The following is a 21,846-nucleotide window of genomic DNA, read 5'->3' on the forward strand; positions in this document are numbered from 1 at the left end:
GCTGGACATCCTGGGCATCTAAGTTCACGACCTTCCTGGTTGAAACCAAATGGCCTACGACATGTGAGACACTAATTATAAAATGGCATGATTACTATTTGAGCACTGTGCGGTGGTGCCACACCTGCAGTGCTTTGTGTTTTAAACATCAGGCATTTTGAGCAAGAAAAGAGCTGTGATAGTCAGACATTTCTGTCGTGTGTATCAACCAGCCAGGCCTTGTTGCTGTCCCGCAGGAATAATTTTAGACTTGACTTTTCTCTTATCTTCTCTGTTCTCGTAGCACTTAACATTCCTTTGATATCCTCCTCTTGTACGACAATAATGCCAGCTCTCCTGAGGCATGTGTGGTGGCCTGCTGCTGAGTATCAGCTCTCACTTTTCCTTTGAGTGCTGCTTCTCCCCCTGTCTAGATTTTTGATATTATTCACAGTGAGAAATGTTCTCGCTCCTCTCACCTTAATAGCCCTGCACACCTGCCCCTCCTGCCCCCCTCTCCCGGCCCCCCTCCTCCCCCTTACTGGCGGATTTTGTTGAGCACCATCTTTCTCGCGTGCTGCCTCCGAGTCAAGTGCATTAGTGCATATTTCAGTTTCTATCTTGAGAATGTTTGAGGAGGAACTCCAGAAGACGCTGACTCAGTGCAGGAGAAAACCTAAATAAGAGCCTACCATCTGGGAAAACGCTTTTGCCTGATTGCGGAAACCTTTAAAGTCTAGACACTGTAATCATATAAGACAATGGGATCATGTCTGACATTTAAATGCTACCTTAGATATATATTTTATGTGTATACTTAACAAAAACTCTAAGTTAGAATATTTTTTTTGTTTAGTTTGTAATTCTTTAACCTTTTCTGTGCTATTTTGCTTTGCTGTGATTTCATTAAAAAAATGCTAATTTTCTGGACATGTTCAATTATGATCTATTGCAGCTTTATTATTGATTATTTGCTACAAGCTCTGTTTAAGGATTACAAGTGAAACAAATATTTCCGGCCTCTGTGCTCAGCTGTTCATACTCTGAATGGTTGGGCCTTTATAAAAGATGATAATTCAAGGCTGGCATCCAAATCTTTAATTGTCATAAAGCAAAATGCATAGAGCCAAGACATGAAATTCAAATAATGCAAAGGGCAAAGCAGGAGAATGAGAGAACAGCTGTTTTTGTAAATTCCTAAGTCACAAACCCACACTCGGCTAAAGACAGAGAGGCTGTCAGGGGCAGAGCCGGGTGAGAGGGAGGGACGGCGAGGAAGAAGAAGATGGTGGGGGTAGAGATAGAAAGGGGCTCACAGAGAGTGCACTGTTAGAAGACAGTGAAGCGGGCTGAGTGTTAACAGCCCGCGTAGGTAGATCACTGCACAGACACTGCTGCTGCTGCAAGTCCGAGTGTGAGAGTGAAACAGTGAGAAACAGAGAGGGAGATTCACACGTATGAGCAGGGAAGCAGAGTGTAACAGGAGAGAGTTGTGACCGTTTGGGCAACAGGAGCTGGAGGTTGCCTAGAAGAGGGCAGCCAAGCCTGAGGAGATGCTGTGAGGAAACGTGCCAAGTGATGGAGCTTGAAGCAGCCAGCAGGCGGATACAATTAGTCAGGTAAAGCAATATGGCATCTTTATTATGATTTACGTCTAATGGAATTGATTGAGCAATTCACATTTGAACAGTAAACACTTGCTTGGGTTGGATATTTGAGTGTATTTCAGGATAACTTTATCAATTCTGTATATTCAATCATTTAATAACTTTACAGTCGTTTCCCATTAACTGAACAGACTGTTACTGTTGCTCATGGTTAACAGGATGGGGAAGGAGTGCAGCTGATGTGATGCATTATCTGTGGCTGAGATATAACAGGCCCACTGGGAGACTTTTTCTCAGCTTTGCCAAGCTGTCATCTCTCAGCTGTATTTAACCTGCCACTTTATTGTCTTTCAAACCTAAATGTAATGACCACAGCTGTATGAAATATGCTGCACATACAGCAACTCCATGGAGGAAACATCATTAGGAAATCTCCTCAGGATGGCATGCATGTAGTTGAGGCAGTGGCTTGTTAAATGTAAGGTTGAATGTGTTGCCACAATTTAGTTGACATTAAAAGGCATGAGACTGTAGGAGATATGCAAATGTTTTTGTTGACGGAGAGGGAGGGTGTTTCTGCTGCCGATGTATTCAACATGCTCTGTGTCCAACTTCACATGATGCTCCAGAGTCTTTGGGTGCTACAAAGCGCACTCTGTGTGGTACACAAACCCACTATTTGTCCTCCAGTCCTTCCCTCTTTAGCATTTCAAGTCTTCTCCTCCCAGACCCCCGCTGATTAAGAAGGAGATTCTCCAAATATTTCACGACACCCACATAACCCCCCAGCGGCTATGAGGTTGTTAGTCCTTGCTCTCATCTCTGACAAAGACTTAATTGTCTTCCCTGATTTACTCCGTGTCTCGCTTGTAGTGAACTGTTGTTGATACTGACATAGATTGCTGAAGCTCCACCACGTCAAACCACCGGGTCACCCACGAGTGCTTGTGGAGGCTCCATGTGAGATGGTTCTCATGAATTTTTATCATCAAGTTCATCTCTATTGTTGTTTCATGAAGGTCAACAGCAGTGCTGCAGTTTAGATAAGCTGTGAAATGACGCCGTGCTGAGGAAAATGCAGCAGGTGCAACTTATAGAAGCTGCTGAGGATCAGTTTTATAATCTATCAGAAAATATCACATATAACAGATATCCAAGCAGAAATGTAAAGTTGTTGCTGAGTGGTAGACATTTTGGTAAGATTATAGTTTTTGAAATTCTTATACTGTAGTTCATAAATGAAGTGCCAAATGGATACATGACTGTACGTTGAAATACCTCTTCTCTTTTCTTTTTCTTTTTTTTAACATGGACATAAATTCATTAGAAAGAGCTTATAGGAAGTTAAAGCAGAAGTAAGTGATATATTTGTGTTAATATAAGTCTTAAATAGTTATATCTTCCGACAGCAATCACTTACATAGAGTGTTTGGTCTGAAACACGGGTCTCTCAGTCCCTCTGCTCTGCTCTGAGCCGAAGAGAAAACATTTATCGTATCCTACAGTTTTTATCCAATGAGGAGAGAGAACGGCATGCAGGGCTGTGTGTGCAGCCAAGGAACGCCGTGAATGTGGCGACGTAGGGACGAGGACTGTTATGGTGCGTTCAAGGAAACTCGTATTTTTCCGACCGTGAAGTGGTACCAGTTCGATCTGGTAGGAGTTCACCGGTCGGAAGTTACGAGTGGCCGTTATAGTGACTTTCACCGGTAAAACAGGTCGGAAAAACACGAGTGGGTTGCCTGAAACGCTACAAAGTCGTAAGTCGTGACTTGAAGCTGTAATTTACGATTTCAAAAGCCTGCCTGGAACGCAGCATTAGCGAAAACGACCGGACCACTTACTTCTGCTTTAAAGTTGCATGGCACTATTAGTGGTTATTTTGACTTAAAGCAGAAGTAAGCGGCATGTTTGTGTTAATATAAGTCTTAAATAGTTCTATCTTCCGACAGCAATCACTTATATAGAGTGTTTGGACCGAAACACGGGTCTGTCAGTCACTCTGCTCTGCTGTAAGCCGAGGAGAAAACTTTCCTTGTATCCTACAAACTTTATCCAATGAGGAGAGAGAACGGCATAAAGGGGCGGTCCTCTCTGTGTGTGCAGCCAAGGGATGCGCGTGAATGTGGTGACGTAGGGACGAGGGCGGGGACTGCTAACTCCATCGGCTGACAGGAAGTTAGCCAAAACCACCGGATCGCTTACTTCTGCTTTAAAATGATCATTAAAATAAATAAAAACAGGGAATTTAAAGCAGAAGTAAGTGATATATTTGTGTTAATATAAGTCTTAAATAGTTATATCTTCCGACAGCAATCACTTACATAGAGTGTTTGGACGGAAACACGGGTCTCTGAGTCCCTCTGCTCTGCTCTGAGCCGAAGAGAAAACATTTATCGTATCCTACAGTTTTTATCCAATGAGGAGAGAGAACGGCATGCAGGGCTGTGTGTGCAGCCAAGGAACGCCGTGAATGTGGTGACGTAGGGACGAGGACTGTTATGGTGCGTTCAAGGAAACTCGTATTTTTCCGACCTGTGAAGTGGTACCAGTTCGATCTGGTACGAGTTCACCGGTCGGAAGTTACGAGTGGCCGTTATAGTGACTTTCACCGGTAAAACAGGTCAGAAAAACACGAGTGGGTTGCCTGAAACGCTACAAAGTCGTAAGTTGTGACTTGAAGCTGTAATTTACGATTTCAAAAGCCTGCCTGGAATGCAGCATTAGCGAAAACGACCGGACCACTTACTTCTGCTTTAAAAAGAAGGACAAAATCTAATTTCTTCACACTATAGAAAATGGTATAGCAACAAATTTAAAACAAAAATAGATGAGTATAAAGTCAGTTTAACAAATAGAAACACATGTGGGGTGTAATTATATAACATATTTTAATGATAATAATGTTGCAATGAATTAACACCAAAGTGGATAAAACATCAGAGAAAAGGTAAATTCAGGTGTAAGAAACAATCATGTGACCTGAGGCAATTATGCTGATGAATCCTTATTAAGAGACAGCATGACTTTACAGAAACACAGGCCTGTGACACAGTGAGCCCCACACCCCACCCACCCCTCCTACACATTTGTCCTCAACATGCCACTTTACTTCCCGGCACCACACTCTTTTATTTTGGTTTCTGTCCTAAGCAGTCTACGCTGCAGTTCTGCAGTTTGGGACACATTCCAAATCTCGTCTGTCATACCAGCCTGTCCCAACGCTGCCAGATTGGTTTTCACACTGTCCCAGGCCCCTCCCTGCTACCACGGCGACGCAGCTGTCACCTGTCAGTTTCATGGTGGGGATGCACACCGGCCTGTTATGGCTCAGAATAGACTGGTGGGAGAGTTTCGCTGGAAATGGGAGAGCACAACACCGAGTCTCTGAGAGAATGAACAGTTGACAAGGAAAAAAATCTCAACTATACAAGAATGTGGCATATGTGAGCTCGAAAATGATGGGACCGGGTGCTGCTCATGGGAGTGACTGACTGTTTCCACACAGAGAGAATCTGGTTCAGTTTGTATTGGTAAGGCCTCATCAACCCCTCTCTGCTAGTTCATTCAAATATGTAGGCCAACTATACAGGGAGTTGTTGCTGAGTAATTGTGTGTATGTGTGTGTGTGTTGACATTTTGTGTTTTTCAGATTTACCATCTGATCTGAAAAAAACAAGCAGTATTTGGATTTCTTGTGCACTTTTATGTTTTTATACCACAAGTAATTATAACTTATTTTCATAAAGACACCTGCATAGAAACAGTACTGATTCACAGTAGGCTTTTGTTTGTCTGCATTAATCCTACAGTATTGTTTTTATTAAAACAACTCATCTTCTCCTAAGTGTTATCTAATGTGTTTCAGCTGTTGTTAATGACTATTCTTTTTCCCCTGCAGAATGGATGACCAGGACAGAGTAAGCCAAGCTTCCAGTGTGGCCACTATCTCCTATTTTCCTGTCAGAAAGGTTAGTTTTGCAGCTTTCACGGCTGTCATGGCATTATAAGAATGTGTGGAAGGATTTATGTGACACTGTTTCTTTAAAAATATGTTATTCCCTCTTTTGATGAACAGGAATGTGATGGGAAGGTGCAAAACTTTGGAAAAAGATGCCAGGCTGCCAGGAGAGACCCCAACTGTGCTGTGGTGATTAGAGGATGGCTTAACAAAAAAGTAATTTCCCAAACATCTAACGACCCTCTCATTTTGTACCTTGATCATTGTTTTTTTAAGAGTATGTGACTGAGCTCCTATAATGAATCCTCCCTCTGCAGGACAGCTCCGGTTTGAAGCTATGGAAGAGAAGATGGTTTGTTCTCTCCAACTACTGTCTGTTTTACTACAAAGGTAAGGAGCACAGTACTTTATGTGGAATGAACTATTTTATATGTGCCCTAGCTGGATGAACAACAAGGCATCTCTTCTTTTGTTCTCCTCTCTCCTGCCCTCCATCAGACAGCAGAGAAGAATCTGTGCTCGGCAGCATCCCACTCCCAAGCTACAAAATCCTCTTCTGCACACCACGGGAATGCAAGAACAGAAAGTTCACCTTCAAGGTATCATCATTTAGTTTAACTCTTATATCAGCCTTGTGGGTATACACAATGTGAAATATTGTTAACAGGAAATGTGTTTTATTTATTTATTTATTTGGTTCATTTCGGGCATGTCAATTAGTCATCATCATCACACATCATCTCAATCCAATTAATACAATACACATGACCGAAAGGGAGAGCGGGAGAAGCAAAAGCTTATCTAGTCCCGCCCCCAGTACTCACATATTCATTTTTTCTGCATGTTACATTTTTGACATAAGATTTATTTATTTATTTATTTTACAAATTATATGGATTATTTAACAAAATGAATTTGATTTGGTGCTTAATCTTAAATCCATAAAGTTCTTGTGTAATGATAAGCACATCTTTCAATACTTATGAGCCTGGGGTACGAGCAGAACCAGCACTGTCCTTCCTTTTAGAAAGTCTAGAAGTCAGATTCTCTGTCTATTCCTCCATAATTTATACTCTTCACAGGTCACAAAAATCAAATTAATATTATCACGAGAATCCACAGCAGCCAAACAGTCAATTATTTATCTCTCCCACACCTCCCATTCAGTTTTCTATTTCCTGTGTTTATTTTCATTAGCTTTCTGGCAACAAAATGGTGAATATCAGACAAACTATTTTTCTCTGGAATGAGGCTATGTGAGGTTTTTCTCCCTGTTTTCCTCTGTTGGAGCCAGTAAAAAAAAAATCCAGGGCTTTTAAACTAAAATGGTAGGCCTAAGGTCCATAAAGAATAGAGGAGTGTATCAAAAACAATCTAAAAACTAGCATGTTTGAGTTGATGTAGGTAAGGTTGTGTTGCACATTTCAAATCATGTCTCATCTCATGAATGCATTTTGGCCTTACAGTCCCACTGTTGTGAGCTTATTATATTAGCTATGCAAATGTATGCAAATGTGGTTTAAAACGGGAAGGATTTAAATTTGGTTTCAGTATTGTGACCACTTTTAACCTGACTGAAAAATATCATTTAAACATGATTCTTCTGTTTTTCTATTGTGCATTTACAAATAAATTGATTGATTGATTCTTCATTATGGGAGAAGTAAGAGTTTAAACTTGTGGATGATTTGTGTAAAACTAGGTGGTGCACCAGGGAATGCGCTCTTACTTCTTCAGCGCTGACACTCAGGAGGACATGTTGGGTTGGGTCCGAGCTCTCAGCCAGTCTGCTGCCATGGAGCCAGACAGCTCCATGAACAGGTACAGCTCTGTTTCCTGCGGATATGAGGTGTTATGCAATGAAACGATTACACTGTGCTCTGAGACTGAGCCAATTTTTTTTTCCCTCCTTTTTTTGTTACATCTTTTCAGGCGTTGCTCAAGTTATCAGGATTTCACACAGATAGGTGGCAGCACTGAATCAGTGGATTTCCCTAAGTCTCCTTCTGATGGAGAGGGGCCTTCCCAAAAACACAGGAATGTCAGCAGGACTCTGAGCGAACCAAGTCATTTGACCGGTGGGAGGATGGGCACGTCGCACTCGGAGCAGAGGGGGAGGCGGAGAGTGCGTCAGAGGAACAGCAGGTTGTCAAGTTGTTTCAGTGTGTGTAGGGCACATACAGTAGTGTGGTATATTGATGTGTTGATGAAAAGAAGGGATCATCGCCGTCACGTCTTCACTTGTATTCATAAAAGAAGTTTATTAACAAGAAGAACAGTGTACACAAAATGCCGAATCCTGGAGTATCTCTGGTGCCAATGTGAGATCTCTCTCTACTGGCCCAAAGCTCTGACCTTATATATGTTTCTAACTCCAAACACTCCACCTTCTCCAAACCAAGGAATGCAACTAATCAACAAAGACAACTTTGATCTGGATCATTTACTTTCTGGCATTTAACCTCTTGACCAAATCGAGAACTTTTGGGCTACCATAGGTCAATGGAAGAAGATGCCCTTGACCTAAGGTTTCAGCCTTTAGCAGAGGTGGGGACTTGGACTCGAGACTTGAGACTTGACTTGGACTCGAGTCCCGATTTTGATGACTTAAGACTTGCTTGATCAAATCAAAAAAGACTTGGACTCGCTTGGGACTTGATGCCAAAGACTTGAGACTCTACTTGGACTTAGGCGGCGACAATCGTAAATATTAAACATGTTCAATATTTACGATTGTCGGCTCTGATAATCGTGACCGTTTGGATCAAAAGTCGGCTTGTGTGTGGGGGAACACGACAATCCTGAGTCACCGTCTCCGCAGAATGTGACGTGAAATTGAACCAATAAAGAAGCAGCTGACTGCAGCACATGTAGCATAACAAACCAGTGTCGCTAACGGCTCCATGGCTACCAAAGACGGTTTAATAGAGTATCTTTGATGGCTACCAGAGCGATAGATATATATCTATCGCTCTGATGGCTACCATCAACAGAGTACGTCAGATCACGTTTGATCACACAAGATTTCTGGCGTGTTACTGTACGTCAATTTTAAATAGCTTTATTGGCATGAGAAGGCAGTGCTTATATTGACAAAGCATATCACAATAGAATATTAATAAAAAATAAACAGATGAATAAGTGACAGAACATTAACAATAAAATATAAACAACTTAACAATTGAGGCGTGGTCATGATCTTTATGTATCATTAATTATAATCGATTTGTTTGGGACTCGAAACAAATATCTTAGGACTTGGTTGGGACTCGAAAAAAAATCTTAGGACTTGGTTGGGACTCGAAACAAAAATCTTAGGACTTGGACTTGACTTGGGACTTGAGAGCAAAGACTTGAGACTCTACTCGAGACTTGAGATTCTACTTGGACTTGCAACACAGGGACTTTCTCCCACCTCTGGCCTTTAGGTTAAACAAAACAATCGTCAACTTTCCAACAGACCAAATTGCTTCTAGGCAGGATATGGAACCCATGAAGCAGAGCATCAGTTCACACACATTCCTTCAGTTCAGAGAAAGCACACAAACAAAGAAGAATATAAGACCATTCAAGATATTAAAACAAAAAGTTTAGGTGGATAATACACTACAGTAGTTAAATCCCAGTGGTTCATGTAAAGGCCACAGGTTTAGCATTTTGTTTGTCTTCACAGCCCTTCAAACAGTGCACCCAGCCCCCCTGAATTCAGCAGGAGACGAGCCGGTGGTCCAAATCAAGAGGAGGATTCTTTTCCAGGCCAAAACACACCACCCACCCAAACAGAAGCTCTGGGAACAGGTTCTTTGACCTCCAGAGGTCAGCTGGGGTCCAGACCTCATACACCAGTGGGAAGGGTTGACATTCGACCTCACGATGACCCGCTCATGGTCCCACAGACCCTGTACTATGCACCTGCTTCACCTAGCCTGGAGTTCAAATCCCCCCCAAACACTCCAGTGTCAGAAAGGTGGCAGAACCTCAGCAAGGTCAGGACAAAGATTATTAGAGATTTGATACTATTTTTCAGACAGTAATAGGGTGTTTTAAGTGCAAGGAAATTAGAAGTACAACTAGACTTTCTAGCCATTTTCACACACGTGAAACTTTTAAAGCAGAAGTAAGCAGAATGTTTGTGTTAATATAAGTCTTAAATAGTTATATCTTCCGACAGCAATCACTTATATAGAGTGTTTGGTCTGAAACACGGGTCTGTAAATGGATATGGTAAATGGACTTGCAGACAGGGGGAGCCGGGAATCGAACCGTTGACCTTCCGGTTAGTGGACGACCCGCTCTACCACCTGAGCCACAGCCACCCATCTGTCAGTCACTCTGCTCTGCTGTAAGCCGAGGAGACAACTTGGTAACAACGTTCCTTGTATCCTACAACCTTTATCCAATGAGGAGAGAGAACGGCATAAAGGGGCGGTCCTCTCTGTGTGTGCAGCCAAGGGATGCGCATCAATGTGGTGACGTACAGTAGGGACGAGGGTGGGGATTGCTAACTCCATCTGCTGACAAAAAGTTAGCCAAAACGACCGGATCGCTTACTTCTGCTTTAAGTCCAAAAAATATTTACTTTTATGTTTTTCTTGTTTATACTGAACAGAAAAGCAGATACTACACTATCCAAATTTTGATTTAAAATGTTAATTTTACTCAAATTAAGCATTGTCACACAAATAATAAGTCATTTAAAAGTAGATATTGCTTTGGTTTGTGTTATCTTGTAATTGCTTTAAAGGGGCATTCATACATACAATTCTGGTCACAGTTCTTTAACTATAGCTTTATAAAATGTGAAGTTTCAGCTCCTGTCACTCTAGTTGCATTGCTAAATCACTGGAGTGTATATTTTTTGTTTCACAAAACCTCTCCTGTCACTCAAACCTTATTTCTTTGTTTGCAGCCCACAGCTACATATGGTTCAGTTCATCACATGCCAGGTGGAAGAAGACCTTTAGGAAAGGTGATTATTCCAGTACGGTGTAGTATGATACTATAATCAACAATAGATTTAGAGCAAAACCTCCAGACAAATGTGCAGAACATCACATTTATTGATTACACCTCCATTCTGATTTAGTTAGTTACTAAAATAGATTATTGATGGAAGTATTTTAGTCTTTTCTTACTTGGTGTTATCTACATGCTCTTTTCCTTTAGAGCTACTCTGCAGGGCCTCATGCAGACTTACTGCCCCCTCTGCCCCCCTCATCGAGAGCCGCACATGCTCCCCACCCACCACACCACCACCACCACCATCACCACCATCACCGCAGCCATTTATCTGTTTGTGTGCTACCGCCAGCTATGGTACAGCCCGCTCTACTGTGCTGTGTGCTCTTATGGTGTGCTGTGTTGGGAAGAAAACAACTGTCAGTGATGTCTTGGTGTTTTATATTTGTGTTGTGTCGCCTTAAAAGCTGTTTTTTTAATGTCTGTTGGCTTTTAACAAAAGGACTTTAACATTATTAGCTGTTGTGTGTATGTCACTAACTTGTTTTATGTCCATGTCACTGTTGTATATTGTCACAAATATTTGTAGCCTACTGTCTTTTTTTTTATATGTTGCTAACAAATCATATATTACTGTATGTTCATTATTATAATTATTAATTAATTCATTGTGGTGTTATATCTGAAGATATTAAATCAGTTTATCTGTATGTTTGGTGTGTATTACAATGACATATCTTACATAGAAATACTATTGCATGAATGTGATGTTTTCTAAATAACAAGTGCATCCATATGTAAGTAAATCTTTTGATATTTTTTTTCAACACATGGCTGAGAGGGCTGAAGCTTGTGCTGTGCTCTTTTGAAAGACAAGCTCAGTTGTAACATTCAAGCATTAACAGTCAAGCATTCAAACATTAACCTGCACACAACGCCATAAATAACTGTGGTGGTCGCAAAGAGATTTAAAATATATATATTTCATGAAAACACATATTTCCTAGTTTTATATTCAGATGCCTGTGAACAAGAACAAAAATGAACACCAAATACTATAATACTGTGCATGCGCTGTTTAATAAAAGTGACCTTAATGCTTTCTAGGCCTCAAAGCCTGACTCCAGGGAAACCCCACAAATCAGACCTCTTGAAAGTGATGCAGATGTGAGTATTCACAATTTTTCCATGTGGCTATTTATAACAGTCACCAGACTATGATTCAGTCATTTATCATCCTATTAGATGTTTCTCTTTGAGTAGACACTAGTTATATTTTCTCTACAGGCTGTGTTGACAAGGTTGTGTGGGTGTGACAAGCTGCTGCAGTCACTATCTATAGAGCTGGCCCAGCTGCAAATGGATAAGGTACTTGAGGATTTTTGAACACTTACAGTCGCACTGAACCCATGAAAACTAAATCTCATTCATAATTAAGTACTCTGTCTGTTCTAGTTAATATTGTGACTATACTTTTCAAACTGAGACTGAGACACTAGTCCTTTTACAGGATAGTGTCCAGTGTGCGTTGGAGGTATCCAGACTGCAGCTGGAAGAGTGGCAGATCCAGGGGCCCCGAGCCCAGGAAGAGGCACTGACCCAGAAGGCTTTGCTCCAGGAGGATCTGGTCACAATCCGAGCCAGAATGTGTGACATATCACTGGTGTGTAAAAACCCCCGGTGGCAGTGAACCCAAAAGAGACACGCAGTGGCGCTGCATAAATCCCCCTAATTTAGTAGCATACATGTAATCTAGTCTAATCTAATCTAACCTAATCCGATCTAATATAATCCAGCCTTGTTGATGAGGGATTATTTACTGTTTATACATCTGTCTCTTTATTTTTATTCAGGAAATGGAGAGGGTGTGGAGTCAATATGAGAGAATGGAGAGTGAACTGTCTGTTATTCGCTCACACCTTCAGCACATCTGTAACTTTGGAATACCACAGGTACTTCAAACAGAAAGTATACTTTTTTATAACAATACAAGTTAAAGTATCTATACAGTACTGTATGTATATCGGTCTCGACATTAAAATCATGTGTTTCTTTCTTATCAGGAGCAGTCTCAGGCTCAGAGAGAGCTGTGGATGATGGAGGACATACTCGCTGGACTGAAGGTCAACAGAGATCATTTCCGCTTCTTGCTGGGACTACAGAGACACCACAGTAAGAATCAGCTTCTCCTGCTGTTATGTTTAGTCTGGGGCTCATGAAGACATTTAGCCTACACTGCACATGCTCCAAGAGTTATGCCAGTTTGCAAAATGCTAATTTTAATCCAGTGTATTGGTGGCGTAATCATTTTAATTCATTTCCAAACCCGCTGAAATACAGTGATATGTTTTAATGTATATTTCTGTGTTAAGTTGAGGGGATAGTTCAATAACTAAAAAGTTGAGTATCCTATTAAACTATATAGTAGGCCTATTATACAGTACAACATATCACTTGTACTATAACTACTGTCCATGAATATTTCATGTATACAACCTATAGCATATGGGTGGATTGCTCTAGAATTCCTGGACGGGTGAACAGATGCAGTAAAGTGAATTAATGAAAGCTCCACCAGGTGCAAGAATACAGCCAACCTATCAGCCTAATGCACAAGGCTTCATTACCAAAGAGCCTCTCAGTTATCAAGTTGTTGTTTTTAATCTTTTATCTAAAAAAAGAAGAGGAATGGAGGGATAATTTGAAACTTCAGAGTAAAAAAGAAATATCAAAAACTCCAATATTATGCCAATAACCTATTTAAACCAAAGGACTGAACAGTGTATATCTCTGTTTTGTTTTTTAAGCCTTTAAAAAAAAAAATCAATGACTCCTTGCTGCCATTTGGGGTCGCCAGTGTGCATAGCAGCTTGATTCATCCTGATTATGCATATGAAACCTGACAATAGATGAACAGTGTCAACACCGTGACCTTTTTCTGTTCCTCTCAGTGTACCAGCCCCCGGCCCCTCATCCTGGATCCCCTGGCTCTCCCACGGAGAGGCTGCAGAGCGGACTGACAATGGTAACGACTCCTGTCCGTTATGTCTTTGTCAGCGACCCCTGACATTTGTTGTCTTCGTACAAACAAACGTGGAATTGTTGTTCACTCAAGGCAAAGATTAAATCAGTGTGCTGGCATTTGCTGACTAGATCTGTGGTTTCTCCAGAGGTTTTCTAACACTGGGCCAGCTTCTTTGGAGTTCCCTTGAGATCAGTAGATCATGAATGTTGCTGTCATGTGTAATGAATCTACATAGATGGTATAGATACAATTTTTATCTCCAATCGTTGCACATTTTTTATTCAATTCCTTGTGACTATGATGCCAACAGGATGCGGAACAAGAGCCACCAGCCCGTCCAGCTTTACCCCAGGAGCTCCTGGAAAGCCAACAGGACCAGTACCATGGCTATACAGAGTCACCATATGAGGTATGGTAGGAAATATTGATCCTTGCTTGGCATTATTTTTGTCAAATATGATTTGCTTTGAACATGTTCTCAAGTTTTTCTGTGTTTGTTTTTCAGGGAATCTACAGTCACGCTGTAGATCCTGCTCACAGAAGAGGAAACAGCCAGCCTGACCTCCTTAATGTGAAAGCACCAAGAGACGCATCTGGTTGGCACAGATACATTCATTTTAAATAGAGTACATGAAAAGAGTTATTTTAACACAATGGCCAGTAGATTGATATTTTTCGGACTAATCTAGTATCAAACAGCTTTAATAGGTGTTTTATACAAAAGGCTAAATCGTTTTGTTGTTCCCCAGTGGCTTTGTTTGTCCTCCACCCTCGTATTTCCTGTTTCTCTTTCTTCCTGTCACCATCTCCTCCCACCCATCCTCTCGTCCTCCTTATATCCTTCTCATCCTCTTTCCTGTATTTTCATTTCATCTTTAGAATCTTACTCTGGTTCAAAATGGATCCCACCAGACACAACCAACCAATCAACTAAGGTTTGATTCTTTATAATTTCCTGTCTCCCGGTTAACCATATGTGGTATGCATGCTATGTGATCCAAAATGCTCCAAATATAGAAGCAGTCAAAGCTGATTTTTTTTTTCCCTTCCTCATTGCAATCACAGCCAAATTCCAATTCTTTGATTCTCTCATTTTCCTTGCAATTAGGGCATGTTGCAGTGCTTGTTCTAGGCGAGAGGGGGAGCCAGAGGTTCATGACTCCTCACAGTAGCTCAGTCTTCTCACTTCTGCCACCCAACCCCCCTTCCTCACATGCTCACATACATGTGAACATACAGATGCAAGCAGCCATACACGTAGCCATGCATACACATACATCTCTGCATAGACAGATGCAAACACTGCCCTGATAATAATCAGTATGACACATATACACCTATACAGTATGTGTTTCTTAGTGGCATTTTTGAAATGCAAATTACACATTGTGTGTCTTGTTTTACCTTTGCTATGTCCATTTTGCTGAGGTCCAGAGCTCATAAATGACTCATTATGTTTTCTAGAAGATGAAGATGAGTGAAGAAGAGCAGGTCGAGAGGATGAAGAGAAATCAAGAGAGGTTGAGTAACAGGAAGAAACCTCCCATGCCCACTCAAGGCATCCTGAGTTCAGACAGAGAGGAGGTTAGAGAAATAACTGAGCAGTGTAACTGAATAAATTATCATATTATATTATATTATATTATATTATATACCAACAAACCTACACTTGTTCTACTTACATAATTACTATCTTGGTCTTTCCTCAGGCGCCCTTTCCTTTAAGGGTGACACGTGTGGTTACAGCTGTACTGCCGACCTCTCTTGTGGCCCGGCGGGTTTCTGTCGAGGATCCCCCGGCTGAGCTTGACACTCCACTGCCTGAGCAGATCCCACCTGAGATGCAGCAGAGACTGACTGAGCAGAGTAAAAAAATGTTGAATAAGCCACCCAGGCATCTGCTGCTGGAGAGCCCTGATCAAAACCAGTCTTTGGGAGAAATGCAGCAGGATCAGCCAGTTAAAAGGACGAGCAGACAGCAGCATCTGGGAGCACTGAGGGCTTCCAGGAAAGAGTCACGGCAAGATGTGAGCAGAGCCGAGGCTCCAGAGACTTCAAGGAGTGAAGCTCGAGACCATGCAGGTTTAGGAAATGGAAGAGAGAGTTCAGACACCAGGGGAAGACTAAATGAAGTGAGATTAAATAACAATAAGTTCAAAAGCATCATATAAACATTTCTCATAAAATTAAAATAAAAACATGAAACGCTCACAAACTAATGTTAAAAGGTCTGTTTTAGCCTGTGTTCATGACCCACAGAAAAACAACAGGGTTCACTCTCATTGCATCAGTAATAATGTTAAAGCAGAAGTAAGCGATCCGGTGGTTTTGCCTAACTTCTTGTCAGCCGAGACGATGGAGTTAGCAGTCCCCGCCCTCGTCCTTACGTCATCACATTCACGCGCATCCCTTGGCTGCACACACAGAGAGGACCGCCCCTTTATGCCGTTCTCTCTCCTCATTGGATAAAGGTTGTAGGATACAAGGAAAGTTTTCTCCTCAGCTTACAGCAGAGCAGAGTGACTGACAGACCCGTGTTTCAGACCAAACACTCTATAGAAGTGATTGCTGTCGGAAGATATAACTATTTAAGACTTATACTAACACAAACATTCCGCTTACTTCTGCTTTAATACCCTCACATCATGTTCTGTTAATCATTGATCTTCAAAAATGAGTTATTATGATGATTTATTTCATAAAGTAGGTTCATTGTGTAGTATTGGTTCTAATGTGGGGCTGCTTTAGCAGGCAGAGGGACGACCCACTGCCCTCCTGACCCCTGACATGGACCCTGACCCCTGTCTGACCCCGGAACAGAGAGAGGCCAAACTCCGACGTGTGGAACGTATACGTGAGAGAGTCATGAGAAGGTGGGATATGTAGTCTTTTATATCTAAATGTGTGTTTACCTGCTTTAGGTGGATTTCACAAATTTATCTATCTATCTATCTATCTATCTATCTATCTATCTATCTATCTATCTATCTACTATCTATCTATCTATCTATCTATCTATCTATCTATCTATCTATCTATCTATCTATCTATCTATCTATCTATCTATCTATCTATCTATCTATCTATCTATCTATCTATCAGCGCAGTCAGAGAGAGTGTCTCAATGCACAATCCACATCCCATCGGGGGGGAGGGGCAGGGCCTTCACCAGGAGCCCCCTGACAGAGCTAGAAAACAAAGGAGGAAATTAGGTACGTATGGTATTCCCCAACACAAAATCAATAAGTTAAAGATTGGAACTGAGATCAAGTTGCTAAACTGAGAGCACAGGTTCATTGATTTCAGTTGCATTTGCATAATCAGTGTATTTCTTCCAGGTAGCTTTTACAAGCCATTAGCTATTACAGTGAAATACCAAAGGAATTCTGTATCAGTAGAGTGCATGCTGCCAACTACTTATGCACTAACTTACTGGTAAGTTATTCTTCTGCTTTCAGAACTTGAAATCCAACCATCTTATGTTGGCTATGGGGATAATGCCCGAAGTCCAGCAGAACAGGAGCTTTCAAGTGGAACATCGCAAGATGAAGATGAGAGAGACGCAAATGTGAAGCAATTTAAAAGTCAGGTCAATTTTGGGGACAAAATACAACGCAAAGATCACAGCGGAAGAGCAGGGGTTGCCAAACCTAAAATCAGACGTCCAGCCTCACCATATCATGTTACATCCATGACTGTCTACCAAAAAGATGGAGGCAAGGGATTTGTAAGTTGCAAGATTGCAGAGGAGAAAAATCTTGAAGAACCTTCTCTTGATGATAGCGAAAGTAGTTCTTCATCCTCTGACCTGAGAGCCAAGTGGTTCCTCTCCACCAACCAGTGGCAAGGATTCATACCGCTGCAGATCCCTGGCCTAGACTCAATGGGCAGTGAGGAGAGACATCAGACCGACATTGAGCAACAACCAGCATGCACTGATGATGTGACTGATTCTGGTGAAATGTCATCCACAGTGTGCGAAAGCTTGGAAAAAATGAAAGAGAACCATTCACTCTTTTATAAAATTGCATGCGACATCAGTATCTCAGACACAGAGATTACAAAGAACGATGGGAATAATGTCCAGCCACCATGCAGGCCAGAAGAGGAGGAAGGATCTCTGATGGCTGAAGCTGTACCAGTCAACACAACCGACAACGTTGGGGGATCTCCTCATGAGGACAGCAAGGATCCAGATGTTGATGAAAAGGGGCTCTCAGCTGATGATAAACTCCAAGATTCAACAGTGAAAACAGAGAAACAAGCAGCGTTAAATACCTCAGTCAGTCCAGCAAAAGAGACACATGTTTATGAAGAGATCCAGAAGAAAGAATGTGAAGAAACCTCAATGCAAGAGAGCCGGTCAGAAGTCCAAGAAGCTGACAATCAAGCTCCTGTTGAGGATGTTGGTTCTGACCAGGGCCTGGGTGAACGTGCAAAAACAAGTGAAGAACAAGAAAGTTGGGCAAAGGAGTCCCAAGATAAGAAGGTGGACCAAGAGAGATCAGAGGAGCTGAAGAAATCTAGAAGTTATAGCGAGGAGAACAAGGAGACGGTGAAGGAACGAGGCGGCATCACTCCATCCAGCGGTGGACGAATGGTTCGGAGTGCCTCTTTTGGGAAGGCAAGAGTAACAGTGTTAAGGACAAGTTTCTAAGAGCAAGAACAGTGACAGCTTAAAGAGCTTAATGAATGAACTTGGGAAGGACAAGAACAAAGTTAAGTGACTTCTAGTGAAGGAAAATACCTCAGGAAGAGGGTTTAGAGTGGCTGAAGGAAACTGGACTGAACTTTGAGTTCAGACGGTGAAATGGGAACATACAATATCGAATATGGATGTAACGTTTTGGTAAACTTGAACAATTACTCATAATATGTGGTTTTAAATGAACGCAAATAAAACAAAAAAGTCTTAAGAAAATAAAATCTATGTATGCAAAAGTAGTGTTGTTTAGCTGTTGGTATAAACACCAAATATCTTGTGTATAGTTTCAGTCAAATACGTGCCAAGAATTCCAGGTTAACTCTTTCATTCCTCTCCAGATGTACACCTAACATGACAGAAAATGTAGATAGTGGCTGCTTGTGGACGGCAACATAACCCTGTTTTTATCCCTGTAACAAAATGTGTTTTGTATCTCAAATATCCTGATTAATAAACCTGCTGTGCACTACAGTGAGACGCCAACTCGCCAACTTAATATGTGCACAATACACACGTATTGTTTTGCTCTCATTTCATGCATCCTTTTTTTCCACCTCAATGAAGGTCCCCTGGGTGCTCGGGTGCTGCTCTCGGAGGAGACCTGATGCAGAATTACACTGAGCCACTGAAAATGCCTTTGTCACTTTAAATCCTTGCCGTGTCTCAGTCGATGACATCATTGTCTGAGAACACATTACATCACCCCTTTCCAGGCTCTCTCTCTTAAAGACAGCACCACCTTATGTTTACTGAGCTATACACACACACATGCACACTTTCAGAGAGATCTGCTCATCTGTTTACAAGTGTGATATCAGTATCAACATGCATATTAATAACAGCCTTTATGAGATCAGCTTTTTTGTGTGTGTGGGCTGATGAATTCATATTGTATAGATGCTAATTACATTATGGGCTGCATCCAAAGATATGGCAATTTAGATGTGTTAAAAGTTGGCAACTGAACACAATAACACTCATTTTAAACATATTCATGCCATCATTGAAAAACAGTGACAACCTTTCTGTTCCACTTCACACGGTAAGTGCACTCCTGCATTGACTGTGAATAAGAGATGATTTTTAAATACAGTATTAACACATTAAACATTCTGTATTTATGTAGCAGAATGGAGGCAAGGTGACCCTGTAACTATGTGAACTGTGATTTATGAGGGCTGCTTCCTTAAAATGAATGCATATAAAGGTGGATTACTGGTGTACTTATATAAGTATAGCTAATAGTTTTAGCCCCAAATATTGGATGTCATATTCAGTTCTCACAGGAGTTTTTTTTTTTTTCTACTGGTCTGAAGTTGGGCCTGCAGAGCATCATCCCACACATCTTCTGCCAGAATGAACTGCAGATATAACTCTGGTTTATTATTTACAAATTCATTTGTATGCATGTTGTTTATCAGACTTAATTAGCCCTTTTTCAAATTAAAGATTTCGGACTCAGGCTGCAGCTAAAAGGGCAATATGGGGTTGTTAGGAGTACAATTTCTGTGCATTTAGTTTGCACCTGTCTGTGATATACATACACAGTGTATAATTAATCAGGTGTTTGATTGGCCTGTGAGTGCGCGTGAGTGCGTGGCGCGCGCGTAAATCACAGAGATGCGGAGAATGCTGAGAGAATGTTTCTTTAAGACCGATTACCTTCCAATCCGACAGAGGGGGAGTCTGTGGTAAGGTGGCGTATCGTCTCTCTCCGCGTCCCCCCACCCCCCCAATCCCCCTGCTCGCCGTTTACATGTGGAAAAGAGAGGCAGAAAGAAATAACACACACTGTCAGCTTTGCTCTGGTTTCGGATGAGGGGCACGGGCACGGACACCGAGGCGCGATCATCGCGGAGATGGACCTAAGGGATATTTAACATCTAACATGGACACTACAGGCTCCCCGCGATGACTGTGGTAAGGATGCAACTTCACACCGCCCCATCATCGCGCAACCCAGATTTTTCCATTGAACGAGAGAGAAAACGATATTCGTCGGAAGGCGTAGAAGGAGGAAACATGCATGCACAAATGTAACGATAAATGCATGCGTGTGCGTGCGTGCATGCGCGCGTGATAACAAGTGGGCTACCTAACATTGTGTTGTCAAGGATTGAGGGAGGGGGTGGTGTTGTGTGTGTATGTGTGTGCGTGTGTGTGTGTGTGTGTGTGTGTGTGTGTGTGTGTGTGTGTGGGGAGAGAGAGCGAGAGGGAGGGGGGACTATTTGAATAGAAGCAAATAGGCTTATATTAGATAGTCTATGCAACTCGGAGCCTATGTCAGTGTCAGGCATTGACAGGTGTGTTGGCAGCACACGGCACGATTTATTTAGGGCGCGCTTGCTCGCTCATACAGTTAGGCTAGGTGAGGTGATAGCCACTTGAGAGAGAGAAAGAGAGGGAGAGATCATAAAATGCTACTGTATATTGGCCTACTATGTGTTGCTTGTAATTAATCATGGCTGTAACTAAGCCCTTTGCCTTTGGGAGCTTTGTAGCCAAACCTCCCAGTTCGTCTCACTGCTCACTGTTACTGGGCCTGTATGGAGTTGCTTACAATTCTATAATGTCTGGAGGAGGCAGGCCCATTACTGAAAATGTGAGATGTGCATTTTTTTTTTTTTTTTGGGCCATCCTCCTGACGTGATGCTTTCACAGCCTCAGTCGAGCAGGATCTCTAAGAGAACAGGCATGGATTCATCCCCCCACCCCCCTCTCTCTTTTTGCTTTAGTGCTCATTTTAACACTGGAAATGCCATTCTAGCTACTAAGCCTTTTTTTTTTTTTTTTAACTGGAAGAATGTAGATGTGCGCGTGCATGCTCGTGCGTCTATCACGGACTGGTCTTTCCTCCCATATACGTCCACAAATGGAGGTATATAGCCACTAGACTGGTCGACCTGTCATCTGGAGAGCCTCGTCATTTCCCCATCAGCTCTAGCCCGGTATGAAGTGTGCGGATGCCAGTACAAACAGCAGAGCGTGTTTAGTCCGAATCCCGGTGCCTCCATCCCCTTTTACCCAGCTGCCGACAATCACTTATCGATTCCAATGATGCGTTTCTTGCCCAGGGGGTACCGTTTCATGGTATTAGGAGGGGGGGAGGAAGAGGAGACGGAGGAGGAGGGGGAGGAAGAGGAAGAGGAGGAGGAGGTGTGGGAGAGAGAGAGAGAGAGGCGGGGGGGTCATTATTAGTCGCTATATGCTCTGCTTTTATTGAAATGCCAAGAATGCATCCGTCGTGCATGCAGTCTTTCGCTGAGGCGGTGATTTAACGCTTAACTGGATGTAAAACCTATCGCACAGACCTTCTTTCTTTAGTTCTCATTGTCGGCGGCGGTGGGAGCCTGCAAACCCCTCTCCCCGCCCCAGTGTCTGGTAGAGGAGCTGTTTTTGCTGCTCCTTCTCTCTCTCACACACACACACTCACACAAACAGCTATGATATTTTTCCTTTGCTCATTTTTTTTTTGGACACAGGGAATATTTAGTAACATGATACACCACCTAATTGTGGGGGCACATCCTAATTGGTCATATCTAGCAAGCAGATACTGTACAGAAAGTCTGTCCACTCCAGGGTACAAGCATGATTTATTGTGACTGTG

At 42.1% G+C, this 21,846-nt stretch overlaps 2 protein-coding genes across 16 annotated transcripts in view; both read left to right on the forward strand.

Moving 5' to 3' along the window:
- Window positions 1-370: 370 nt before the first annotated feature.
- plekha4 (pleckstrin homology domain containing A4) lies at window positions 371-18,711 on the forward strand. Of its 12 annotated transcripts, none has more exons than XM_085760932.1 (24): window positions 1,294-1,598; window positions 5,488-5,557; window positions 5,665-5,763; window positions 5,865-5,937; window positions 6,046-6,146; window positions 7,250-7,368; window positions 7,480-7,692; window positions 9,221-9,533; window positions 10,457-10,516; window positions 10,714-10,863; window positions 11,614-11,673; window positions 11,794-11,874; window positions 12,017-12,169; window positions 12,360-12,458; window positions 12,570-12,678; window positions 13,458-13,531; window positions 13,842-13,940; window positions 14,037-14,127; window positions 14,411-14,466; window positions 14,996-15,115; window positions 15,241-15,663; window positions 16,280-16,404; window positions 16,634-16,743; window positions 16,990-18,711. In XM_085760932.1, exons 1-24 carry the CDS (start codon window positions 1,558-1,560, stop codon window positions 18,186-18,188), a joined length of 4,038 nt encoding a protein of 1,345 aa, XP_085617058.1. In that variant the 5' UTR covers window positions 1,294-1,557; the 3' UTR covers window positions 18,189-18,711. The 12 variants fall into 12 exon arrangements, with proteins under 12 accessions (XP_085617069.1, XP_085617058.1, XP_085617065.1 ...); XM_085760939.1 differs by having other exon boundaries at window positions 16,639-16,743; XM_085760933.1 differs by having other exon boundaries at window positions 1,312-1,598; window positions 16,283-16,404.
- Window positions 18,712-19,914: 1,203 nt separating this feature from the next.
- The window catches only part of LOC146968059 (liprin-alpha-3-like), a 29,647-nt gene continuing 27,715 nt past the window's right edge, over window positions 19,915-21,846 (forward strand). For all 4 annotated transcript variants that reach the window (XR_015034420.1, XR_015034421.1, XM_085762001.1 and 1 more), the window contains exon 1: window positions 19,915-20,156. The gene's annotated coding sequence lies outside the window, so the exon portion shown is untranslated. The remainder of the gene's footprint in view (window positions 20,157-21,846) is intronic.

This window comes from Trachurus japonicus, chromosome 19 (assembly GCF_045865225.1).
Source record: "Trachurus japonicus isolate A0001 chromosome 19, Traja_1.0".
Classification (NCBI taxonomy): Eukaryota; Metazoa; Chordata; class Actinopteri; order Carangiformes; family Carangidae; genus Trachurus; species Trachurus japonicus.

Coding starts and splice junctions, on each gene's coding strand:
- plekha4 (XM_085760932.1), top strand. CDS start 1,558: ATGGAGCTTGAAGCAGCCAGCAGGCGGATACAATTAGTCAG. Junction 11,674..11,793: donor CTCTTGAAAGTGATGCAGAT/GTGAGTATTCAC, acceptor TTTTCTCTACAG/GCTGTGTTGACAAGGTTGTG. Junction 16,744..16,989: donor AAAACAAAGGAGGAAATTAG/GTACGTATGGTA, acceptor TTCTGCTTTCAG/AACTTGAAATCCAACCATCT.